General features: G+C 37.5%; 1 protein-coding gene across 7 annotated transcripts in view; it reads right to left on the bottom strand.

Moving 5' to 3' along the window:
• Nucleotides 1-21,943, bottom strand: part of HSF2 (heat shock transcription factor 2) — a 39,785-nt gene extending 17,842 nt beyond the window's left edge. For 2 of the 7 annotated variants that reach the window (XM_060616544.3, XM_060616545.3), the window contains exons 1-5: nt 21,637-21,943; nt 7,164-7,272; nt 6,901-7,028; nt 5,910-6,034; nt 2,963-3,038 (exon numbers count right to left, since the gene is read on the bottom strand). In XM_060616544.3, the coding sequence (XP_060472527.1) occupies nt 2,963-3,038; nt 5,910-6,034; nt 6,901-7,028; nt 7,164-7,272; nt 21,637-21,729 (531 nt within the window). In that variant the 5' untranslated portion in view covers nt 21,730-21,943. Of the gene's footprint in view, nt 1-2,962; nt 3,039-5,909; nt 6,035-6,900; nt 7,029-7,163; nt 7,273-21,034; nt 21,219-21,636 lie in introns of those variants that run through there. The other 5 variants (XM_060616542.3, XM_060616543.3, XM_060616540.3 and 2 more) reach the window with 4 other exon arrangements.
• Between the last annotated feature and the right edge of the window lie 5,448 nt (nt 21,944-27,391).

The following is a 27,391-nucleotide window of genomic DNA, read 5'->3' as shown; positions in this document are numbered from 1 at the left end:
TTAATCTTCTGAGTTGGATTAAATCTAAAAGGAAAAAAACTACTAAACAAATCAAGACAGGTAAACAATATTTCACATTTTATGACAATGTTTCTTAAAGTGCAGTCCATGGGCGCCTGTGTGGGTCAGTTGATTGAGCTTCTGAATCTTGATTTTGGCTCAGGTCATGATCTTATGGTTTGTGGGACTGAGCCCTGTCTCAGACTCTGCAAGAACAGGGCAGAGCCTACTTGGGATTCTCTCTCTCTCCCCAGCTCACATGCACACTCTCTCAAAATAAATAAATAAAGTTAAAAAAAAAAAAAAAAAAAAAAAAAGTGTGGTCCATGGACCAGCAGTATTAGACAAATTCTCAGCCCCACTCCAGAATTGCTGAATCTGAAATTCTGAGGATGGGGTCCAACAATGTATGTTTAGCAAGTCCTCCAGGTGACACTGACGTGATCGTAGTGTGCTTGGCTTGGGGTGTGCTTTGAAATTTACTGTCAATTTCCCAAAGGAGCTAAAAAGATGAGAATCACATGGTGAACTATGAAAAGCAGTACATTACTGACAGGCTATAAATAAAAGCCAAAAGTGAGTGGAGGACTATTTAGACTCTTTGCAAGGAAGTTCTCTATAAGTTTTGTAAAATGTAATTATATGACTAAAATACAGAATTGTCAATTAGAAATGTGCATGGCTTTAATATTGTGTGCTCACCCCCAAAGGGGGATACTAAGTAGTATTCCTTAGAATCAAAATGAACTTTTCCACGGAGAAAAATATAGACATTTTATTTTTTAAATTTTAACGTTTTTATTTATTTTTGAGACAGGGAGAGACAGAGCATGAACAGGGGAGGGTCAGAGAGAGGGAGACACAGAATCCGAAACAGGCTCCAGGCTCTGAGCTGTCAGCACAGAGCCTGACGCGGGGCTCGAACACACGGACCGCGAGATCATGACCTGAGCCGAAGTCGGCCGCTTAACCGACTGAGCCACCCAGGCACCCCAAATATAGACATTTTAAATGAAGAATTAGATAGCATTAGAGTCTATGAAAAGGAAGTTAGTCACTAACCTTATTCAAAAGAAAATGCTGACTGATAGCTGATGAGAAGACAACTTAAATTTAAGCTTAAAGGTATCAATGAAATAATTTGACCTCAATTGTTTTTGTTAATTTATAAATAAGTATTACAGAAAAATTCTAAAAACATTAGTGGTTGAATTCATAAGATCATGAATCACTGGCTAAATTTCTTCTGAAATTTGTTCATCTTAGTTCTCTCATGACAATTCTTTTAATTTTTTTTAATGTTTATTTATTTTTGAGACAGAGAGAGACAGAGTATGAACGGGGGAGGGTCAGAGAAAGAGGGAGACACAGAATCTGAAACAGGCTCCAGGCTCTGAGCTGTCAGCACAGAGCCCAACACGGGGCTCGAACTCACGGACCATGAGATCATGACCTGAGCCGAAGTCGGATGCTTAACCGACTGAGCCACCCAGGTGCCCTTCTCATGACAATTCTGCATCACGTTGTACAAAGCTTGTTTGCTGAAGTCATCTAACATTTACAGTATTTACAGCCTCTAACTTTTGGACCTGGCAAGTTCTACAACCAGTACTATTTTCCTGTCCTGTAACAGGCACCTATACCAGTAACTCACATATACTATTCCAATTGAGCCAAGACAAAAGAGTAAGTGGCAAACTTATGAACCAACTCCAGCATTATGAAAACTCCCTAGTTCCACCAAACCACAAATATTCAAACTCAGATTTGAGCAGACAGAATGTCAACTTTCATGACATTTTACCAACTATCTTTGTATTTTACCAACTATCTTTGACTTTAAGGGAAAAAAAAAGCTATGTAGTATTATAAGCTAATATTTAACTAAAACATTATTTTCTGAGAAAAATTAAGATATTTTAAAAAATAAAATACAGGTTAGGATATATCTATCATTTTAAATCAGGTATTCTTAACAAGGTTGCATGCTGGAATTACCTTTAGGGAAGCTCTGAAAATATATGCACTCAGACTAAACACTTACAACTGAATCCAACATTCAACCGTTCACTTGCATACTGATTGGAAAAAAACAAAAAGGAAAACCTAGTATATCTATTTTGACTACAGGCCAAAGGCTGCAACCATTCGTCTCTGTTCTAAGCTTGCTTCACTAGACCCAGATCCAGTCAGTCATAACTCTATTTTTAGCTAAAGACCTCCCACCCTTCCTTCCCCCACCCAAAACCTGTTGCTTAAACTTCAGAGTCTAGTTTACTCATGAGCAAAAAATAGCTGCCTTAATTACTTTTATGTTTCAACTCTTATTAACATATGAAAGCTGATATGAAAAGACTACACCACAAGGACACAATGCAACAGAGAGATTTTTCAGTTCTCCCAGTAATTTTCAGCTCAGATACTAAAATCCAGAATTTATTTTATAACACACTACATTAACTGCTTTTCTGCAGAAACTAATAATGGTATACACTGATAATTCATTTTTTTGAACTCATATTCTGGTTAACTGATTTGAAAATTTTAGTCATTTGTCTTTCAAGATCACATCCATACCTTTTTAAGTAAAAAATAGTAAAAACAAAAATAACGAACCCACACAGTAAGGCTATCTTTCATAGTAAAAAATGTTAAGAAATTTGTAACATATTATGTTCCCCAAAATAAAGTATCTCTAAAGTTGTTATATCAGGCTATAAAGCTAATAAGACTTTAGTTGAGAATATGGAACAACCATATTAAGCTAGTAAGAAGTGTTTCTTATTAAAATGAAAATATAACACAATTTAATTTGTTTGACTTCAGAGTTTCACTACTCTATATGCACCCAATATATAAGAAATTAAAATCAATCACTGACTATTCAACACACTTTTTTAGGTTACAAATGGTACACAAATTAAACAAAGGCAGATTATAGTCATGGTGGAAAAAAGCTTACCTTTCGAATAACTTGTTGCTGTTGTGCATGTTTTGCTCGTAATTCTGACACCTCCTTCCAAAGGGACTCATTCTCACTACATCATTTATTAAGAAACAACAACAAAAAAAATTTCAGAAAGCCAGACATGAAGATATTAAGAATACCAGTGAACTTTGGGGCACCTGGGTGGCTCAGTCAGTTAAGCGTCCAACTTCAGTTCAGGTCATGATCTCACGGTTCGTGGGTTTGAGCCCCACGTTGGGCTCTGTGCTGACAGTCTGCTTCAGATTCTGGATCCCCCTCTCTCTCTGCCCCTCCCCTGCTCACACTTTGTCTCTGTCTCTCTCAAAAATAAATAAACATTAAAAATTTAAAAAAAAAAAAGGATATCAGTGAACTTTTACTATTATTTTTGAGACTAGAAAAATGTTGGCTCGATTACATAAAATAACAACTATCTTGACACAGCTGCAGAATCATCCTTTCATAACTATAGTATATTCTACTGTTGGCAATATAAACACAAAAATGTAAGAGTCATGCCTGCATCCATATAGTAGTAGGCAATTTACTTCTCTGACAATGTGGTTCATTACTTCTTATTTAAAAAATAAAACAACCTTTCAACTGTGGCTACCAAGTGAATTTAGGACTTGTGCTTAGAAAAGAATTTTTTTTTAATTTTTTTTTAATGTTTATTTATTTTTGAGAGACCGACAGAGAGCGTGCACGCACAAGCAGGGGAGGGGCAAAGAGAGGGAGACAGAGGATCCAAAGCTGGCTCCACACTGACAGCAGAGAGCCCAATGTGGGGCTCAAACTCACAGACTGTGAGATCATGACCTGAGCCAAAGTTGGACGCCTAAATAACTGAACCTCCCATGCACCCTTAGAAAAGAATTCTTTTTTTTTTTTAATTTTTTTAACGTTTATTTATTTTTGAGACAGAGAGACACAGCACGAACAGGGAAGGGTCAGAGAGAGAGGGAGACACAGATTCTGAAACAGGCTCCAGGCTCTGAGCTGTCAGCACAGAGCCCGATGCGGGGCTTGAACTCAGACCGCGAGATCATGACCTGAGCTGAAGTCGGACACATAACTGACTGAGCCACCCAGGCGCCCCAGAAAAGAATTCTTAAAAGAAGTGACATTTACCCAGCACTTCCTATGCTCTAAGCATTATGCTAAGCATTTTATGTGTATTTCTTAAACTTCTCTAAAATCAGTCAAGAAAGGAATTATTAACTCTTTTATAGAAGAGGACACTGAGACTCAAGAATTGAGAGGCCTTGCCTAAAATCACACAGGTAATTTATTATAGTAAATGTTGAAGCCGATCTAAGTCTATCAGATTCTAAAACTGTCTATCTTAAAATCTGTTTCAAACACAAGCACAGAAACACTAAAACAAGTTTTTTTAAAGCATGTCTAAATATATGACAAATCAATAACTTGCCTAGTAGTAACTTCATTTCCTTCACTGACTACTTTTATTAAACATGCAACTATTAAATGTTAGCAGCAATGATAACACTGAGAAGGCATGAAAGATAATCTACCTATTAAACGCTCTCATTTTTGCTCTTGTTAATTTCCATAATATCCATCTTCCTCAAGCCAAACTATTACAAAAGGGACTGGATTTACACATAGAGGGTACTGAAAACGAAACTTTCTTTAATACTTAATGAATAACTAGAGTACTTTTTATGACTCAGATATTTAAATTTTAAACACATTTTTTTAAATGTTTATTTTTGAGAGAGAGAGAGAGAGAGAGAGAAAACATGAGAGGGGGAGAGGCAGAGAGAAGGAGACACAGAATCCGAAGCAGGTTCCAGACTCTGAGTTGTCAGCACAGAGCACGACATGGGGCTCAAACTCACGAACCACGAGATCATGACCTGAGCAAAGTCAGATGCTCAACTGATGAGCTACCCAGGTGCCCCGGACTCAAATATTTAAAGATACTATCATCTATTTGCCTACTAAAACATAAATAGAAGAATGGTTACCTCTAAAACTTATAGGATGAATCTAGGATCATTCCTTAAGAGCTAAACCTGAGATTCAAGGAATTGGGTCAAAAGGTACCTCAGCAGACACAAAACACATATAATAAACTGGGATGATTAAATAATAGATGCAAAATGGGACAGCTTAAAATTAAGGCTTATTCAAAAAAGGAAATCATATCCAAGGTTACTCTTTTAATGAAGATACGTGAGTTAAGAGAGCTGAACTAATCCCACACTTGAAATGGGAGAGAATACATAAAACTTAAATTACTCTCAAGACCTTGGCACCTATTAGGATAAGAGAAAAAATCTTAACTACTTACTAAGAAGTAAGTACATCTATTCTACATATAAGTTGTTACTGTGGCAAATAATGGTGCCAAAAATTGTAATAAAGCAAAAGCATGTTTCGGTAGATAAAAGATTCAAATAACACTTTACCACGTCTATGTAAAATAAATAACAAGTAGGCCAAGTCTCATGTGTCCTTTTTCCCTATTTTTTGTCCTATTTTTTCCTAAGAGATGGGCCACACAGAAAAGTCTTATGAAACCACCATAAAAAAAAAAAAGGATGAGTAACACATGTAGAATTTTTTATGCTTTGTGTGCCCTCATGTGTATGAACATCATAAGAAATCTAACTTAAGTAGAATCATATTTCCTACAACAATTTAAAGATCTACTATTTCATCAGTGAGATTCGTGCATCATGTTGTTTTTAACTGCCCTAAATTCTTTTGATCACCATTAAGAAAATATAATATTGAGGTAAAGTCAAGGGCTATAAATCAAAATTAAAGGGAACCAATACTTACAGAAAAATGACCTTTTATCTTGGTTTCAACAATGTGATCTAAGTACTTAAAGCACTAACCTCCAACCCCCAACACACAAATATAAACACCAGCCCCTATATTAAGATTATATTTGGAAATAATACTTTACCTTTTTAATTCAGAAAGCCTGGACTCAATAGTTTCCTGTTTTATTTGAACCTTCTGAGCACTACTTATAATTTTTGTTAAATCTTCCTGACGAATCTTATTTTCTTCTGGTTTTGAAGATGAAACCTTTTGAAAACAAATTCAGGAAATCAAGTACTAAACACCATATTCGTAATTCAAAGTTTCCCTATTATAAGTGAGTTTTGTAGCCCATTCAGGAAATTAGATTTAGTTCCAAAACGCTCAGGTTAGGACGCTATAAAAAGAATAAAATTCATAGCTTTGCAAAGAGAAAGAATAAGAAATAATCAATCTGTTTTTTTGTTTTTTTAAACGTGGAAAAGTTTCTAAGAACAGGAACAACTTAGGGGCATTTTTTTTTTTGGTTCCATTTCGCCAAACTCACTGTAATTTCCTCAAGCCTCTTTATTATCACATTCCATGTTTAATTAAATTTATGCAGTAACAGCTGCACACTTAGCCCATTTTCTTTCATGGTCCATTAGCTCTTTTCTCCCCTCTCTTTTGTGGATTTAGTAAAATATTTTATTTCAGCAAAAGATACCATTCATTTAAAAATGTATTATTAAATGCTTACTATAATGCAAGCGACTTATTCTGGACATTGGATATTTAGCAGTGAATTAAAGAAAAAGCCCTCCAGAGAGTGGACATTCTAGCAGGAGCTTACATTTTTAAGCTAAATTAGAAGGAGTGAACCATCCCAATATGGATGATTCCTCAATCCTCAGAATGTAAAGATTTTCCTTCCCTCTAGAAGGTATTTGAAGACTAAGCCCTCAGGACAGTTGACTGCAGAGAAAAAATACAAAATAGAGTGAAATAATGAAAGCTTTATTAATCTAAGTCATCCCAACAAGGAACACCTGTGTATTTCTGTACATTCTTAATTTCAACAGGTGAAATATTAAGTCTTGGCCAAAGATGCTACATGGTAATGCCCGAAATAAATCACATTAACGATAGCTCACCTTCCTTTTAATGTTCTCCAACAAGTCATCCTGGCCTTGTTTGAAGTAAGGGTGCTGAAATTCAACAGGACCATCTCTTTCCTGCTTTACAATTCCGGAGTCAATATGGACAACTTTACGGAAACCATCTGAAAAAGAGTAAAAATTTCGATTACTAAAATAGACCAAAGTAAAAGATTTCCTTTTTGCTTATCAACCTAATGGGAAAAAATGGTTTAATCCATTGATGACAGTGTTCCAAATAAATTGCTATCCATACTCACACATATTCAGTTGCCTCACAAAGCTTGCCATGTTATTGTGCTTAAAATATTTGGGAAGAATTTCTTTTGCAAATCTTTGTTCATCCAAAACCAGAAAACTTTGGCCATTCTGAAAAACAACACAAAAAGTCAATTAGTTGAAGTCCTAAGAGGTGATACATATGAATCCCAAAACTGGGCAGTCCTTCTATGACACTTTCAGATCAACATTTTATTCCTATTAACAGCAACAAGAAACAAACTGTAATTAAGTGCCAAACTGTAATTAAGCTTTTTAATGTCAACCTCAGAAGTTTAATAAGAGTATGTCTCAAACCAAAAGCTGTATCATACACTATGGTAAAATATTAGAGGGGGCGCCTGGGTGGCTCAGTCGGCTAAGCCTCCGACTTCGGCTCAGGTCACGATCTCACTGTCTGTGGGTTCGAGCCCCGCGTCGGGCTCTGTGCTGACAGCTCAGAGCCTGGAGCCTGTTTCAGATTCTGTGTCTCCCTCTCTCTGACCCTCCCCTGTTCATGCTCTGTCTCTCTCTGTCTCAAAAATAAATAAACGTTAAAAAAAAAAAATTTAAAAAAAAAAAAAAAAATATTAGAGAAGAATTTCCCTTAAATCAGAAACAAGAAATACTATACGTAGCCAACATAATTATTTAACATTATTTTAAAGCCAATGTAATTAGACAAAAACAGGTAAAATTTAAGAGGAAGTCATATTTTATTGTTATCTGCAACAGACATATCTTTGCACAATCAACTGAAAAATTGTAAAAGAATTCAGTAAGATATCTGGTTACTAATTAATATTTAAAGTCACTAGTGTTCTGGCATACCAAAAAAATAATTTGAAACTTACAATACTGTAATCAAAACAGTATGATACTGTCATAAACACAGAAAGACAGATCAATCGAATACAGAGCCCCCAAATACACCCTTACATATAAAGCCCAAGAGTTTTTACAAGAGCATCAAGACCATTCAATGGGAAAAGGACAGTTTTCAACAAATGATGCTGGGAAAACTGGATACTCACATCAAAAGAACAAAGTTTACCTTACGCCATATGCAAAGATTAACTCAAAATGGATCAAAGACCTAAACATAAGAAATAGAACTATAAAAATTATATATGTGTGTGTGTGTGTGTGTGTATACAAATTTTTTTTAAAGCAGGTTCCATCCCCAGCACATAATCCAAAGTTGGGCTTGAACTCACAAACCTGAGCTCAAGACCTGAGCTGAGATAAAGAGTCAGAAGATGCTTAGCTGACTGGGCCACTCAGGCACCCCTAAAATTATAAAAATCTTAGAAGAAAACTTAAGGGAAAAAGCTTTATTTGGATTTGGCAATGATTTCTTGGTCAACACCAAAAGCACAGGCAGCAAAAGCAAAAACCGACTAACAAGCCTACCTCAAATTAAAAACTTTTGTGCAAAGAACACCATCAATAGAGTGAAAAGGCAACCAACAGAATCAGAGAAAATATTTGCAAGCTGTGTATCTGATAAGGGGTTAATATCTATAATAAAGAACTTCTACAACTCAACAACAAAAAGAAAACAACCCGATCAGAAATGGGCAAAGGACTTGAGTAGGTATTTTCCAAAAAAGATAAACAAATGGCCAATAAACAAAAAGGTGTCTAACATCACTAATCATTAAGGAAATAAAAACCAAAACCACAATCACCACTTTACAATATTAGGATGGCAATTATTTTTAAAAACACCAAATAAACAGAAAATAAATGCTAGAGGATGTGGAGAAACTGGAAACCTTTATACACTGCTGGTGGAAATGTAAAACATAGTAGAGCTGCTATGGAAAACAGTATGGTAGTTCCTCAAAAAATTAAACACAGAATTACTACATGATCCTACCATTCTACTATGTATCCAGAAGAATGGGGCAGATACTTGGACAGATATTTGTATACCCATGTTCATAGTAGCATTATTGCAAAAGTCAAAAGGTAGAAGCAACCTGAGGGACCAGGGTGGCTCAGTTAAGTGTCTGATTTCAGCTTCAGTCACCATCGTGAGTTTGAGCCCCGGACTGGGCTCTGTGCTGACAGCTCAGAGCCTGGAACTTCTTTGGATTCTGTGTCTCCCTCTCTCTCTGCCCCTCCCCTGCTTGCACTCTCTCTCTCTCAAAAATAAACAAACATTGAAAAAAATAAAAGTAGAAACAACCCAAATGTCCACTGACGGATAAATGGACAAACAAAATGTGGTATATACACAATTATTCAGCCTTAAAAAAAGGAAGAAAATTCTGACAGGTGTTACAACATGGATGAACTTTAAAGACCTGCTACATAAAATAAACTAGGCATGAAAGGACAAATATTGTACTATTCTACTTATATGAGATATCTAGAATAGTCTAATTTATAGAGACAAAATGGTTATTAGGGGCTAAGAAGAGGGAGGATTTGGAGTTATTGTCTAAGGTACAAAGTTTCAGTTTGGAAGGTTGAAAAACATTCTGGAGACCGATGGAAGCAATGGCTGCATAACACTGTAAATGTACCTAATGCCACTGAACTGTATACTTAAAAATGGGTAAAATGGTTAATTTTATGTTAGGTACATTTTACCATAACAATTTAAAACTAAAATAGAATAAAGAAATCAATAATAGAAAGATTCCAATAGAAAAAAGTCACATACCTAAAAATAAGTCTTAAAAATATACACAATGTTTATGAGAACATTAAACTACAGAGGGACAAAAACTGTAAAGCTGTCAATTCTCTCTAATTAACCAATACATTAAATTCTCAATTAAGAAGAAAATTTTGGAGACGAGGTGAAAACATGCTAACACAACCAAATATTAGGTACTGAAGTTCACTTGTAAAATAATTATGTAACAATAGGCAAGAAAATACTAAAAACAATGAGAAGAGAGATGTTAACCTTACCCTATAAAGGTGAAAGGATTAGTGTTTACGAGAGTTTTGTACTAAAGAAGAGACAGTCAAAAAGAAAAAATGGACTAGAGAGAACAGAAGCATAAGCAAATCTATTTGAGAATTATATTTACAATATATTATATTATATAATAATATGTAATAACATATAATAATGAATATAATTGTATGTGTAATAAGTACAAGTAGCATTCACATCAGGGGGAAAATCTGGAGAAAAAAGGATGATTTCATAAACTTTCCATTTGGAAAGAAAAAAACAAAAGCTCAATGCTAACTCACTGCTCAATGCTAACTCAAAGCTCACAACCATGCTTTTGGGCGTATGAAGTAAACGTAGAAGCCACAGTGGTAAAGAATTTATAATTTATTCATGGAAACTGCTAGCTGCCAACCCTATTCCCAAATTTCTCTAACTCCTTTTGATTTTTGTTATTTTAAAGCTAAAATTGTATATTTTTAAGATGTACAACATGATTTAATATATTTATACACACAGAGAAAGGACTACTATAGTCAAGCTAACATCTACATCAAGCTAAAAAGCTTCTGCACGGCAAAGAAAACAAAAAGAGAACCTAACGGAATAAGAGAAAAAAATTGTAAGCAATATATGTGATAAGGGATTAATATTCCAAATATGTAAGGAACACATTCAATTCAACAGCCAAAAAAGAAAAAGACACAAACAGATTAAAAAAGAACCCAAATACACATTTTCCCAAAGATACAGAAATGGCCATCAGGTGTATAAAAAGGTGATCAACATCACTAACCATCAGGGAAATGAAAACCAAAACCACAATGAAGTACTACTTCATATCTGGTAGGATGGCAATTATTAAAAAAAAAAAAAAATAAGTGTTGGTGAGGATGTGAAGAAAAGGGAACTTTCATATACTGTTTGTGGTAATGTGAATCAGTATAACCATTATGAAAACACCATGAAGTTTCCTCAAAAAAATAAAAAATAGAACTACCACATGATGCAACTACCCCTTTCCTAGGTATACACCCAAAGGAAATGAAATCAGTATCTCAAAGCATTATCTGTGCTCCCATGTTTACTGCAGCATTATTTACAATAGACAAGATACGGAAACAACGTACGTGTCCCTTAATGGAAGAATGGATAAAGAAACTGATACACACAACACACACAGAGGAACACTATTTACCCTTAAAAACAAAGAGATCCATCTGGAAAAACACAAATGATCCTCTACTTTGTTATGAACAGAATCACAATTTTGTCTGATTTGCAACCACATTTCTCAGTCCCCCTTACTTACAAAAAGAGGCAGCCAAATATACCCCTGGCAATTAAGATATCAATAGAATGGACTCAGTGGGGCTTCCAGAAAAGGTTCTAAAAGGGGAAAGATTCAAAGTGTCAAACCCCTATATCCCATATCCCTGCTTGGAACTTGAAGCTAATGACTAAAAGCTTCAGCAACCCTGAGGTAGAGAAACTAAGTATGGGTGAAGACCAGAATGTGACTGGGTATCCTCAGACTTAAAAGGAAAATGCATCTCTATTCTGTTTAAACCACTGTTTGAATTTCTACTATTTGTGTCTGAAACTAAACCTAACTATTAAGAGAGTTAGAAAAAATTCAATAAAGTTGAAAATTAACATAAAAATATTTTAGATACTTATTACAGTTAATTGCATTAATTAAAAATTTATAAAAAATCAGTAAGATGAAAAATCCAACGTAAAATTTAGAAGAGGCCCAATCTCATTATAATTGTGTAGCAAAACAAATGATGATTTCCTCTTATTAGACTGGCAAAATTTGAAAATTTTTTTTTAATGTTTATTTATTTTTGACAGAGAGAAAGAGAAAGAGCACTAGCAGGGGAAGGGCAGAGAGAGAGAGAGGGAAACACAGACTCTAAAGCAGGCTCCAGGCTCTGAGCTATCAGCACAGAGCCTGATGGGTGCTTGAACCCACAAACCGAGAAATCATGACCTGAGCTGAAGTTGGACGCTTAACCAGCTGAGTAGATTGGCAAAATTTTTAAAGTTTGATGATAATCAGAATTGGTTATTAGGTAATAACTATTAAAATTAAAAATGCATGCTTTTTCCTATCTAAAAAAACTTTACCTTCCTGCCCTCTCAATCTATTCACCCCATTTGTCTTTTCCTTCACTGCAAAACTTAAATTTATTTCAAAGCCCCCTTCTCCAATTTAGTACTATCTACTTACTCCTGCTAAAAACTGGTTTCATTCTCCCTCACTCTACTCAAACTATTTTTTTTCTAAAATGTCAAATGCCAAATTCAATGCCTTCTTTTCAGTCCTGATCTTCCCACACCTCTTTGTGGCATTTCATTTGGCACTACTGACAATCTCCTCCTTAAATACTCTACTCTTTTGACTTTGAAACTAAATACTATTAGGTCTACCCTCTCTCATGTTTCCTTTCAATTTTCTTCACCTATCAAAGGTAGTGTGTTTTTTAGGTTTCTATCCTTGATCATGACACCTTTTACACTCTTTTCCTAGGCAGTGTACTGACTTTATTAAATATGATGTTTTATTATAAATGATCACATCTATATCTCTGCCCCATCTCAAACTTCACACTTGGATTTTTCAACTGTTAACATTTCTGCATAATGTTCTTTAATTCACCATGTTCTCAACCTACTGTCTATATCAAATCCATCTTCCTAACTCACCAAAATCAACTTTTTTCCTGTATCCTCCTTCCTGGCAATTGACTGAGAGGGGAAAGGGTCATAAGTATGACATTAACAACAAAAAGATAAATTAAAAACTCTCAATTTTAACAGCTAGTTAACTTAAGGGAAAAATATAAAAAACATTTCTTTTAAAAATAAGAAAAAGTGATCTGTGATCACTGCTTCTATTTGACATGCTGAGGTCTTACCAACACAAAAAAGACAAAAATTGGAGGTATAAAGCTCTGAAAGGAAGAACAAAACTACCATTCACAGATTCATGGATGTACACTTAAAAGACCCACATGAGTAAAGTGATTAGCCCACTGGTTTATCTATCAACATACAAATGTTATTTGTATTTCTAACTACCAGCAACAGCCAGAATGTACTTTTAACTAAAGAATACCACATACGACATCTTTTTTTTTTTTTTTTAATGTTTATTCATTTTTAAGAGACAGAGAGAGTGTAAGTGGGATTGGGGCAGAGAGAGAGGGAGACACAGAATCTGAAGCAGACTCCAGGCTCCGAGCTGTCAGCACAAAGCCTGATGTGGGGCTCAAACTCATTAACCATGAGATCATGACCAGAGCCGAAGTCAGACTCTTAACCAACTGAGCCACCCAGGCGCCCCTCCACTTACAGTGTCTTAACATACCTACGAAGAATATCTAACAAAGATGTGCAAGACCCAACTACCAAAAAATAAAGAACTTTATTTTTTTTTATTTAAAAACTTTTTTTTAATGTTTATTTATTTTGAGAGAGAACGTGTGCGCGAGTAAGGGAGGGGCAGAGAGAGGGAGACAGAGAATCCCAAGCAGGCTTCACACTGTCAAGGCGGAGCCGGACGTGGGGCTCAAGATCTCACAAACCGTGAAATCATGACCTGATGTGCAATCGAGAGTTGGATACTTAACTAACTGAGCCACCCAGGTGCCCAAAATACATAATTTTATTAAACAAAATGCATTTTAAAACATGTCTTGTTTATGGGAATATTCAATATCATAAAGACTTCCATTTTCCCTAATCTGATTTAGTTTCAATGCAATTCCAATTAAAATCCCAACAGATTTTCTTTGGTGGAACTTTAATTTAAAACACATACAGAAGAGGGGCACCTGGGTGACCCAGTTGGGTGAGCGTCCAACTTCGGCTCATGTCATGATCTCACAGTTCGTGGGTTCGAGCCCCGCATTGGGCTCTGTGCTGACAGCTCAGAGCCTGGAGCCTGCTTCGGATTCTGTGTCTCCTTCTATCTCTGTCCCTCCCCTACTTGTGCTCTGTCTCTCTCAAAAATAAATAAATGTAGGGGCGCCTGGGTGGCGCAGTCGGTTAAGCGTCCGACTTCAGCCAGGTCACGATCTCGCGGTCCGTGAGTTCAAGCCCCGCGTCAGGCTCTGGGCTGATGGCTCGGAGCCTGGAGCCTGTGCCTGTTTCCGATTCTGTGTCTCCCCCTCTCTCTGCCCCTCCCCCGTTCATGCTCTGTCTCTCTCTGTCCCAAAAATAAATTAAAAACGTTGAAAAAAAAAATTAAAAAAAAATAAAATTAAATTAAAAAAATAAATAAATAAATAAATAAATGTAAAAAAATATATATTAAAACACGTACAGAAGAACAAAGACCAGCAAGAGTCAAGGTACTCCTGAGGAATAAGCTGCCCTCCCAAAAGCAAGACAGTATAAAGCTACAGTAAGACATGCGATGAGGGAAGAAAAAAAAAAGTTCAATGGAATGGAATAGAGACCCTAGAAACAAAATCATAGTATCTACCTGTGATTAATTTTGCTATAAGACATAGGTAGCAATACACATCACCACAGAAAGAAGGAACTACTCAATGAAGGGGCTACGACAACTGAGTATTTATATGGAAAACAATGAAACTGAATTCCTTACACCACTCACAAAAATCAATTCCAAGTGAATTAAAGACTTACACAAAATATGCAAACTTTTAAAACTTTCAGGAAAAAAAGAAGAGAAATAGAAAAGTATTTTTCTCTCCCTGAGGTAGAGGTAAGAAAAAACATCCAGAAGAAACAAAAAGCATGAACAAAAAAGATGAATATATTAAATTATACTAAAATTTAAAACTTGTACTCATCAAAAGATAAGCTTCAAACTAGGAGAAGATAGAAGCAACACATAAACCTCCAAAATGTATATACAGGATATACAAGGAATTTCTACAAATACTAAAAAATAAACTACCCAAAGGGCGGCTGGGTGGCTCAGACGGTGGAGCGTCCAACTTCGGCTCAGATCATGATCTCACGGTTTGTGGGTTTGAGCCCCGTGTCAGGCTCTGTGCTGACAGCTCAGAGCCTGGAGCCTGCTTCAGATTCTGTATCTCCTCTCTCTGCTCCTCCCCCACTCACCTCTCTGTCTCTCTCAAAAATAAATAAACATTAAAAAAAAAAAAAAAAGATAAGCCACCCAATAGAAAAATGGTCACATACTTCATAGAATAGGTAACACATATGGCCAATAAATATGAAAAGGTGTTTGAACATATTAGTAATCAGGGAAATATAAGTTAACACCTCACTGAGAGAACACTTTACATCTACTAGATCAGTAAAAAATTAAGAACAATGATAATATCAAGTTTTGAGGATGTGAATTAATGGAAAATCTCATGCATGGCTAAGTATAAGAGTGTTTAATCTCTTTGGAAAACAATCTGAACTATCTTCAGGTCGAAGAGTTCATATCTTATTTTTGAGCAATTCCACTCTTCAACATAGGTACCTATATATACCTTAAAGAAATTCTTGCTTATACACACCAGGAGAGGTATATAAAAATACTCATAATAGCACTTGACACAGTTGACCATCTTCTCTATCTTGAACCATTTTTTTCCATTAACTACTATAACCTTACTCCCTTGTTTTTCTCCTATTGCACTGTTCCTTCTCAATCTCCTTTGCTAGCTTTTTCTTACTTTCCTGCCCTCTAAAAATCAGAATGGCCTGTCTTTTAGCTCCTTCCATCTCCATTTCTCTCCCTGGATGATCTCATCCAGTCCCATGGCTTTACCACTCACAAACTCCAATGCCAGTGTCTTATATTCAAACATCATATTCAACATTTCCACGTGGATGTCTTGGAGTGTAGAACTCATTCAGACTGTTCAAAAATATTCCTGTTTTCCTTCATAGCACTGAACTTCCCTACCTCCTTTGAAATTAGGTGTAGTCATATGAATAAGTATGGTCAACAAAATGTAAGCTAAATTTTCAAGTAACACTAGTGTTCATTTGTAATATCAAAGTTCATACGGCCAAACAGAATCTCTACCTGCATTTCTCTGAATACTCTCCCATCTGAGCAAATGGTATCATTTATCTTCTTGTTTAGGCCAAATCTGAGTCATTCTTAATTCTTCTCTGTCTTTCCTGTACTCCAGACAATTTATTAGTAAATTCTGCTGCTTTACCTTTAAAGTAGATACCAAATCCAACAACTTCTCACATCTGCACCGCAAATACCCTAGTCTCAGCTACACTCTTTTCTTTTTTTTTCAGCTACACTATTTTCAATACCATAGTGGAAAACTGTGATAATCTACAAACTAGTTCCCTAGATTTCCAATCTTCTTACTACAGCCTTAAGGCCCTATACCATCTGTTCCTGCTACTTCTCTAACCTCAATCTCACATTCTCTAAAGATATTCTAATCACAGGGGCCTTCTCCAATCACATGAACATGCCATGTTCAAAGCCTTTACATCTGCCATTCTCTTTCGCCTGGCCTAATTGTTCAGGTGTCTGCTCAAACATCATGTCCTCAGAGAGGCTTTTCTCATCGATCTACCTAAAATGCCCACAAATCCCAGATAACTATGTGCTAGTTATCAGTTTATTGCTCCAAATTCATTTTTCATTGTCTGTTTTGCAACTGTGGGGCTGGGTCCCTTAAATATCTTTTTCTAGAAGGCATGGTGATAAGCTTTGTCAATAGAAGATACTAAAGAGATTATAAGAGGAGGGGGGGTTCTCCTTCCTATTTCCTGGTTCCTCAACATTGGCAGGCTCCTACAGTGTAGGCACATCCTCCAGCACCTAGCTCTTGCAGTACAGAAGGTCAGCAGCAGAAGGCCAAAAGCTTCCCTCAGCTTTCTCTCTCCCTTCGATGGTTTCAAACCAGAGTATTTCTAGCAAGACATGTCCCCACGAATAGCTTTCAAGGGTGCTCTAGAACAAGGACTGATAAACCTTTTTTTAAAGGGTTAGACAGTAAATATTTTGGGCTTGGAGGTAATAATACCTTATAGACAATATGTAAATATATTGAGAATGGTTATGTTCCAATTAAACTTTATTTACAAAACAGATGACTGGACCATGGGCAATAGTTTGCAAACTGCTGCCTTAAAGGAGTATTTCTCCCACAAGTTCTGAAGGATGAGCTTCCAATAAGTTCCACTAAAGTGGCACCGGTGGTTTCTTTGCCATTAAGTGAGACATAGTCATATTCTTATAACTGCCACCCCTATATTCTTTAGAGTGTTTACTCCAATTCCTCTGATATAGTTAGTAATTCTACATTTTCCCTGTTTAAAATATTTAAAAGTAATTCTTTCCTTCTTTTATACTATGTGACTTCTGTCTCCTACTTAGTCCTAACTGTTATCTCTCTTTAACCTTCTTTATTTCCTTCATGGTACTTACCACTAACTAAAATTATATTATCTGTGTTTGCTTACTTTTTAATTATCAGTGTCCTCCACTAGAATATAAGGTTTATAGAGCCACTTTGTTCACTAGTGAATGAATTCCAAGTACCTAGCACACTGCTGGTCATAACATACTCATGATAAATATTTGTGAGTAACAAAATAAATGAATCATTGGCCACAGTGGACCAAATTATCTTTTTAGAAGTTTAACTCTTGGATCCTATCAGATGAATGCCCCTTGCTTATATTTTTACGTGCTCTCCCTCTCTCATACAACCTTCCTTCACTCATACTCTGTGTATCTGTTTATGTCATTCCTTCAGTCTCCACTCTACAATTAGTAGATAACCTCTGAGTGCAAAAATTCCATCTTACTGCCATTTAAACCTGTGAGACTCAAACAATAGAACATAGAACTCTCCCAACACATTTCACAAGGGGAAGAAAGCCACTACTGACTGTGTAAGGTGGGAGAGATGGGTAGCTTCTTTTTAGGCTTTACCCATAAAGGTTGGCAAGCTTCCAAATAACAACAGTTGTTAGTGCTCAAATTGGTACTCATTTAAAAACATCCAAAATATTCTTAAATAATCTAATACTTTAAACCCATTAATCTAAAACCTTTTTCAGAACAGAAATTTGTAACATTTTAAAAACAGTCCATAACTTTTTAATGTTCACCAGCCATTCCTTCTGAGTCTTTTGTTCACTCCCTTTTATGTATACAAATAGGAAATACTCATCAATGAATCTTTCAACTTTTCTGTAGATTCATCTAAAGTGGATTTTACTCCTATTCTGGCACACCTGTGGCTTTCTTGTTTTCAACTTAGTGTAATAATGCAATGGTTTCTGGGAAGCTCAAAACGATACCAAAACATCAGAATCTGGATGCTCAAATTAATTCAAAACAGCTAGAAAACAGGAGACTAATTCTGGTTTTGCTCCATTTTCCTCCTATTTCCTGATTTGTCTATACTGATTTGCGAGAGATGGAGAAGTAGAGAATGTCAAAGGGCACAGATGGGTATGAGGTCTCTAGCAGAAATCACTTCTTGGTCTTCTCAAACAATATGAACAGAGACAAAGGTAATAACACTAATAAAACAATGACTTCCAGTTCTTTCCTGCTTTTATAACTGCTTCACTTCGACATACACTATCAAATTTCAGTAACAGTAAAGACTGTTCCTCACTATCAATGGCAAGAACTTCCATCCAACTTCTACAACCTCTTGTCCCTGAATATCAAGTTTCTGCAGTTGCTTCCAAGTTAAACCTGTGCCTTCTGTTTAGGACTTGGTTACATTTAAAACAGCTTTAAGTTGCCCAACAGTACTATCTCTGTCCCTGATTCTGGCAATAGACTGCCTACCAGAGCCAAAATAGCTATATAAAATTTTGAAGTTACAGAAAATGTTAAAAAAAGAAAAAAAGAAAAAAGAAACTTTCAAGGGGAGAATATGGGAAAAAAAATATGTACAAATATCTTAAAGACACTCTGATCCAAAGACATTTCTATTATTTGAATCAATAACACATTTAGTATAATTTTGATTGCTCAGATTATATTTCTATAATTAATCATGATAATGGGGCATTTCATTTTTCATTTTTGTCATATTATAAGTTTCAAGAAAAACTAGCTCTAAGAGTAAGTCTTCAAGAATCTTAAGCCAAGCTTTTCAAACTGTAGTTGGTTAAGTTTTTCCTTGCCTTACTCTCAAGCTAGAGGAGTAAATTATTTTCCACAAGTTAAAAAAAAAAAAAATTGCATAAAAGATTTCCTGGTTTCCCAAACATCTGCTGCTTCTAAAAGGTCTTAATATGATTTTCACTCAGATAGTATAAATGCTAAATTACCTTGACAGAAATTCAGCAAAACACATTTGAAGGAAACCAGAAACAACCATAAATAGCAACTTTTAAAAGATAAGAGTAACTTATTTAGTTTTTTTCCATGTAACATCATTGTTTAATTAATGTTTTACCTTTCATTTCATTGTTAACACTGCTTTTGGAAAAGTCTATGGGAAAGTAATAGAGACAGACGTCCTAAGCAACTAAGCTAAGCTCTAGACAACATTAATCCAGAATTGTCCACTGACTTGTGAAAGGGTAACATTTTGATATAAACTAAATATTGTGCCAAGGTGTATTAAGGGAAGTGCTTCTGATGGAAGACTGATCTGAGAGGTCAAAAATCTATGTTAGAGTCCCATCTCCAATAATGGGCTAGCTTTGTAATTATGGATAAGAAATCTAACCTAAGCCTCAACCCTCATCTATATAATGATGAGGCTAAACTGGATTATCTCTAAGATTCTTTTCAGGCATAATTTTATTTTTATCATCCCTACCACTTCCATTACATATCCCAAAAGATTTCATTGATTCACCATTATTAAATACCTAATGTGTCCTTGGTACCAACACGGTCTCTGCCCTCAATGAATTTATATTTTAACTGTCCCATTATGTATAAGAAAATTAGTAAAACATAAGCTTAGACCTATGGGATAAATAAGAATTATTTTTTTTAATGACCATACAAGCCAAAAACGTATAATAAAGTCAGCTTGGGTGGGAGAGACTCTCAGTCCAATCTCTAATAAATACAAGGCTGAGTAACAGCAGTCTGTGCTGATCCATCCCTGTCAACTTTTAATCCTTCTGACTGATGAAAAGCATGAGACATCTGTTTATTTTTAAGTGTATGCTGGCGGCTGGCTTCCTTATTTTCACCTTTCTTTGTACAACTGTACAAAATTCATCAAATACTTAACACACACCATCCAGCTGATGATACTGACCTTCAAAAAAAGTAAGTCCTAGAAGGGGTATAAAGAAATGAACAAATGACAGTAATACAAGAAAGAATATGGAGTTAACACTAGTCAGAAACTCCCATGTACTCAACACACTGCTCCCTTTTAAAAGTAAGTAAAAGTGAGAGCTATAATAGGACAGGAATAGAAAACAGAGAAAGAAGGGAGGTAACATTTACTCAGCACTTAACAGGTGCCAGGCACTGTGAAGGTAGTTTTCACTTACTCTTCGGCAACCCTCTAAACAACTAAATACCCCAAACAGATAAGAAAAACCCACTCCGCTTCACAAAATGATTCCAACAGCCTGAGAGTGCATTCAAACGCAAATGCACTATTTATGTAATAATCATTCTGCTTAGAATCTTGTATTTGGAACTAGAAGGGTCTTGCATCACCCAGGCAACCCATTCATCTTAAGGACGATGAAACTTGGGCCAGACAAGATAAGGTGCTTGACTAAGGTCATTCCTGTTTAGTGGCGGAGTTGGGATCAAACCAATAGTCAAGGCATCATATCCCACTCTCCCAGTAACTGTTCAGCGAAATTTAGTGATTCATGTTAGCTTCTCACCAAGTTACTGAACACCTGTCTATTAGAGCACTTTTACTAAAATAATCACAAAAATCCGTTTACATATACAAATGGCTCAGAATTTCCAAAGAATGCTGTACCATTTTCTATACAAGATTTCGAAACCCAATGAGAAACAGTAACCTGCGTTTGAACATTTGCCTGTATCCCTCTGACTGCTCTCCTCATAAAGAACCCAGCGCCAAGCGGGGTGTATTTTTTAGTGAGGAGAATCGGGTCGCTGAGGTAAAGATTTCCTCAGACAAACCCTCGCGCCCAGGGCTGCGTGTGCCCTCAGCGATTCGTAACCCGCGAGCCCGGCGGGAGGACGGAGAATGAGTGTGCAGTAACGTGGCTCCGGCGCCCTCGGCTCCTCGGCCGCCTTCGCCCTGCCGGGCCGGTTCCGAACGCCGACGGGGCCGGACCGTTACGGGGCCTCCCGGGCCGCGGCGCGGGCCGCCCCTCCCCCACCGCGGCCTGAGCCAGCGGCGCCGGCCGGGACCCCCGCGGCTCCCCGCGCGAACAATACGAGGGGTCCCTCGCTAGGCTGACCGCCGGGGCCCGCGCCACCCCGCCACCCCGCGCCGCGGGCCGCGCAGAAGGCGTCGAGCCGCAGGCCGCGAGAGACAGCCCCACGGGAGGGAGAGAGAGGGGGAGAGTGAGGGGGGAGAGAGAGAGAGAGAGAGAGAGAGAGAGACAAGGCGGTTAGTCAGGGGGTTCGGAGGCCGCCGTGCCCTCACCCCTACCTGGCTCCAGGTGATGAATTCGTTGGTATGGGTTTCCTCCACAAGCGTCCACAGCTTGCTGAGGAAAGCCGGCACGTTCGAACTCTGCTTCATTGTTAACCAGACGCAGGGATTCCAAATTCTACACCCGAACACGGCGGTGGCGGTGGCGGCAGCAGCGGCGGCGGTGGTGGTGGTGGTGGTAGTGGTGGTGGCGGCGGCGGGGCAGCTGCTGCTCCGGGAGAACGCCCACAACGCAGGCGCAGCAGCTCCCGGGCCCCGCCCCCCAGCCTCGCCAAGCGCGCAGCGAGGCGGGGAGGACCGGCGGCCGCACTTGACGGACAAGTCTCGCCGTTCGGCCCCTGCGCACTCGTCCCGCGCCGGTCCCGCTTCCGACCAATCCCAGGCGCGGACCACAGGACAAAGAAAAGCGATTGGGTGCTGCAGACGAGGAGGGGGTGGGAGCAGAAGGGGGCGCTGCCTTCTCATTCGCCTTTTATACAGTAGCCGTCACTGTAGCGGACCTTAGGCTTAGTGGACTGTGTTTGGTTGTTTCACGTGGAAACGGCTTTGGGTTTCTGAGCTGTGGCTGGGAGGCTACAGAAAGTCCTCGGGGGTATTCAGCCATAAGTTTGGCAAGCAAAGTGTGGTTTGCGCCAGGCAGGAGGAAGTATAATAATTCACATGGGGAGGGGGGGCGGGGTAGGGAAGCAGCTTTCGAACGTGATGTGCTAGGCCCCAAATTGAAACTGTCTTAAATAAGGCTTGCAGTTAAATTTTCATTAGGCGAAAACGGTTCCATTAAAATACGTTTGTCAAAAAGAGGAATTTGAATAATAACTCTTAACTAAGTGTGTACTTCAGTGAACCAGGAGCGGTAATAGACCTTACGTGCTGTTTTTAATCTAACACACAGTGAATGCCAACTATATGCCCAACATAAAAATAGTCTCATTTGTACCCTTTTAATAAATTAAAATAATCATTTCTGTATATACTTAACAGGTATATTTTTGTTTCCCAGAGACTGTCTGATACAGTGAAGAAAAAAAAAATGAACAAGGAGTCAGCATATCTGAATTTAAAACCAGCTTCAAGGACAGTTTAGTGGATATTAAATTACACTGGTCTGTGTAATTTAGAGTAATCTCTTAATCTGTCAGTGCCAGACTTCCCCTTTTCCTCACTGGAAATAAGACTATCCCCCCCCCCCTTTTTTTTTTTTTACCCATGTAAGATAATAGGTGTGGAAATATAAAAAAATTGTACAAAATTAAACCTTTTTTTTCAAAAGTCAGCATGTGAATATAAGAATATACAAACAAATCAGAGATAATAACTTTATACAAAATGGTGGCTCAGTCGGTTAAAAGTACAATGTCAGCTCAGATCATGGTCTCATGGCTCCTGAGTTCAAGCCCCACACAGGGCTCTGTGCTGACAGCTCAGAGCCTGGAGCCTGCTTCGGATTCTGTGTCTCCCATTTCTCTCTGTTCCTCCCTGCTTGTGCTCTCTCTCTCTTTTTCTCTCTCAAAAATAAATAAATACTTAAAAATTCAAAAAAATTCACCATAGGATTGCTTTACTTCCTAGGTGCATGAAAAAGAATACATTAAAAAGAAAATACATACAATTTCCAATGAGTAAATATTTATTGAATAGTGAGTTTGTGTTCAGCCCTCATCTATTTGCTAAAGCAAAATCAGATATATGACAGGATACATCCAATGTGTCTGCATAAAAGAACTAACATTTCAGAGTACTTATATATGCCCAGGGCTTTGTCCATATTATCTCACTTAACCCTCACAACAACCCAATAAAGCAGATTTTATCATCCCATTTTTCTAATGAAGATTCTAAGGCCCAAAAGTGAATTAATTTACCTATATAGCAGTTAGCAAACAAGAGAGGGAATTTACACCCAGGGTTTATTAAGCTCAAAAGCCTGTGCTCTTTCCATTGTATGATGTTGGCACCACCTCAATCCTTAAGATGCTTACATTCTAACTCAAGAAACAGGATAAACACAATGATCAGCAGTCAATTTTTTTTTTAAAAAGAACTAAATTTATGGCATAAAAATACTAGGAAAGTTTAGAAAGACAGTTAAGTAAGTTAAGGTAGTAAAGGAAGATGTCACGGAGGATGGTGACCTTAAGCTGGGTCTTGTACAGTACAATTGCATATGGATAGCTGAAAGGAAGACAACAGGGAGCAAAGATAGGAGGCCAATAAGCATGGAGAGTGACAGCTCAGGAGGTAAGATTGGTAGTGTCTGAGGGGAAAATGTGGCCTAGTTTCATGGCACTGTAGTATTTCCATCTTAAAAAAAAAAAAAAAGGTGTGGTTAGATACAAGCAGAAGCTACTCTTTGAGCATTCAACCTGTAGGCTTGTGGGTTATGGGCTCTGTACTTTAATGCTTGGTTTAATGCTTTGCTGTCACCATCTTGAAATTCTTCATTTTTGAACAAGGTATCCCGCATTTTCCTTCTGCATTGAGCCCTTCAAATTCTGTAGCTGGTCTGCTTTCAATATATTGCATGTTATATATCAGTGGCTCTCCAACTTAAACATGCATCCAAATCATGTGGAGGGGAAAGTTGGTCAATATAACAAATAAACAGGTATCACTTTGGATAGTATTTATCCACTCATGAGACCAGCTAAGGAGATAAGTTGTTAACCAGGAAACCTGGTGATATGACCAGGAAATAGATGATGTGTCTAAAATCACATCGCTTTGGAATTGAAACCATGTCTTTCATAGTCTGAAACATGTTTTTTTTTTTTCCTTTTATACCAGTGTACCTCAAACTTAAGCCTACATTAGAATTGCCTGGAGGGCTTCAGAAAAAAAACAGATTGGTGCTTTTCCTCCTACTCCACCAACTAGATCTGAAGTGCAGGTTTCTAACAAGTTCCCAGGTGATGCAGCTGCTGCTGACCTTGAGAACCACTATAATAGAGAAAAAATTAGTAAGCTGACCTTCCTTTGCTAACATGTACAGACTTCTTGTTACTCACCCTTCACCTCTTAATAAAATCCAGATGTTCCAGAAATAATTTAAATGACTGTTTTCTTTTTCTATGAACCTAATCCTTAATATTAATTGTAATTAATAAACTTTTTGAAAACTTTAAGCACTGACTAGAGACATTTTGGGGGGAAGAGAAAATCATTATTGAACCATTTGCACTTATATGACACTCAGTTATAAAACTGGGAAAGGAAGAAAACCAAATCAAGCTAATTTACAGTTATTTGCCACCTACAAATCCCACAAATACCAGAAACAGATTTGACCCAGAGTTCACAATTCTGAAATATTTACAATAGTAAAGAATAAAAATGTCACTTTCTTAAAGTGAATTGCCTCCTGTTGACTCCAAATTTAAAAGTCTAAATATATCTGTGGCTCGTTTGCAGCCTGAGTGTAAGATTTAGAAGATTTAGAATAACATCAGAAAATATGAGTGGCCTAGGATCTTACTTAGGAAACAGAATAACATATTGTGGGACACTTTGATGCTTCAAAGCCTCTGATTCAGACTGTACAAATTCTACCTAATCAACTATGCAAAACTACTTGGAATCAGTAGTGCAAGCAGAACTGGCTTTTAAAGATTATTTTCAAGCATAGTATGACTGAAACCAAAGGGAAACTGCACAGAGGTTTCCATCTACATTCCTATCTGGACAAGTTGTTAAGTTTCTTCGATTTTGGAATGAAGCAGGGGGGTTTAGGCAAATCACTAGGCGCCTCCAAGTCCTAGATCCTTATGTATAAAATATGAGTGAAAATACCTGTTGTACACACTTCACAGAGTGGTTCTGAGGATCAGATAAAATGCTTCTTCCTCCAGCCCACCTTACAATCTTTCGAGATATCTTTCTGAAACACAAATCTGAAAAGTTTACTTCCTGACTTAAAACCGTTCAGTAGCTTCCCATAAATTTCAAAATAAATTCAAACTCCTGAAGATGGCATAAGACATCTTTTGTGCTCTGATTACACCTATCTTTCCAATCATTGTCTACCACTCTTCACCTTACCCTACCCTTAGCTATACCCACCTGCTTGATACCCTACTGGTCACGTTCTTTCACACCTCTGCATATTTTTCTGCAAGCTGTTTCTTCTGTGTAGAGAGCCCTTCCTCTACCCCATTATACCTCAAGTTTCTCCTTAACCCTCAAGATTGAGTACAATTCTATACAGAAGTCATCTCTTTTATGAAACTTCCCTGGAGACCTTTATTATAGCACTTATTATATCATATTGTAATTATTTACATGCATTTTTTATACTACACTATGTAACTCCAACATAAAGAATAGGTCCTATTTATATTTATTTTCATCTTCAATGGCTATCACAGTGCCTTGTACATGTTCAACTCTCAATGAATATTTGTTGAATTAATCAATGAATAAATGAACAGTTGAGTGTTAAGACCATTTAGTCTTCCATGGTTCCAAAAATTTGGCATTAGTTGTTCTTCTCATATGTTCCCATGGCATGTAGACCTTGAGCCTCATGGTATTTACCACACTGCTACTGATCATTAACTTCTAAGCAGCCCTTCTGGCCTGGAAGATTGTGCTTACAATGTTCACTGTTGTATCCTTAGCAGCAAACATAGTGCCAATAATATAGAAACTACTCAATAAATATTTGTTGAATGAATAATTTCAGTTTTAGAAACCTTTGGATAGAATGTACTCTACTTAAGGAAACTCCTGGGGCACCTGGGTGGCTCAGTCAATTGAGCGTCTGACTTCGGCTCAGGTCATAATCTCACAGTTTGTGGATTTGAGCCCTGTGTCAGTCTCTGTGCTCACAGCTCAGAGCTTGGAGCCTGCTTCCGATTCTATGTCTCCCTCTCTCTCTGAGGGAGATTATAGTCCCAGGGATTGAGGGCATTTGTCTTTGAAACAAACAATGCTTTGGTAACAGTGGCAAAATGCTTAGAGATCCTATAGTAGGCTTTTGAATAAGTAGAGAACGAAAAAACTATGCAAGTTAATTTCCTAAAATTTAAAAAAAAAATTTTTTTTTTAACATTTATTTTTGAGACAGAGAGAGACAGAGCATGAACAGGGGAGGGTCAGAGAGAGGGAGACACAGAATCTGAAACAGGCTCCAGGCTCTGAGCTGTCAACACAGAGCCCGACGCGGGGCTCGAACTCATGGACCGCGAGATCATGACCTGAGCCGAAGTCGGCCGTTTAACCGACTGAGCCACCCAGGCGCCCCAATTTCTTAAAATTTTTAAGAAGATCAAAGAACCTTCTTTTTTCCAAGGCTACAACTTAGGTGCAGAGGCCCTGGCTGAGTAAGCCTTTTAAATAGAACATGTGTTAGTACCACTTGTACCAGCCTGGGGCTGGGACTGCTCTACATGAAACCTCCACTATATGCCAGATTTGCTAAAATCTGATCCATCACCCAACAAAGGTGACAAGTCCAGGTTTGCACAGGACTTTCCATTTTAGTACTGAAAGTCCTATGCCACAGGTACTCCCTTAGCCCCAGGATGGTTGGTCATACTAACTGTAGCCTCTTCCAGTTACTGTTATTGGACAGGAAAGAGGGACTCATCAAGCTAAGCCAAAGAGCTTGGATAGCAGCCAGTGCAGATAAGGGATCTGAAATTTAAATGCAGCTCTTACTTAGCCATTCTGGAAGCAGGCTGAAGGTACTCTTTCACAGGTATCCCAACAACTGTATGATAAATAGAAGAACTTCATGTACCCCACAAATTAATAT

This window comes from Panthera onca, chromosome B2 (assembly GCF_046562875.1).
Source record: "Panthera onca isolate mPanOnc1 chromosome B2, mPanOnc1 haplotype 2, whole genome shotgun sequence".
Lineage (NCBI taxonomy): Eukaryota > Metazoa > Chordata > Mammalia > Carnivora > Felidae > Panthera > Panthera onca.
Note: the sequence above shows the minus strand (reverse complement) of the source record. Positions and strands in the feature narration are given on the sequence as shown.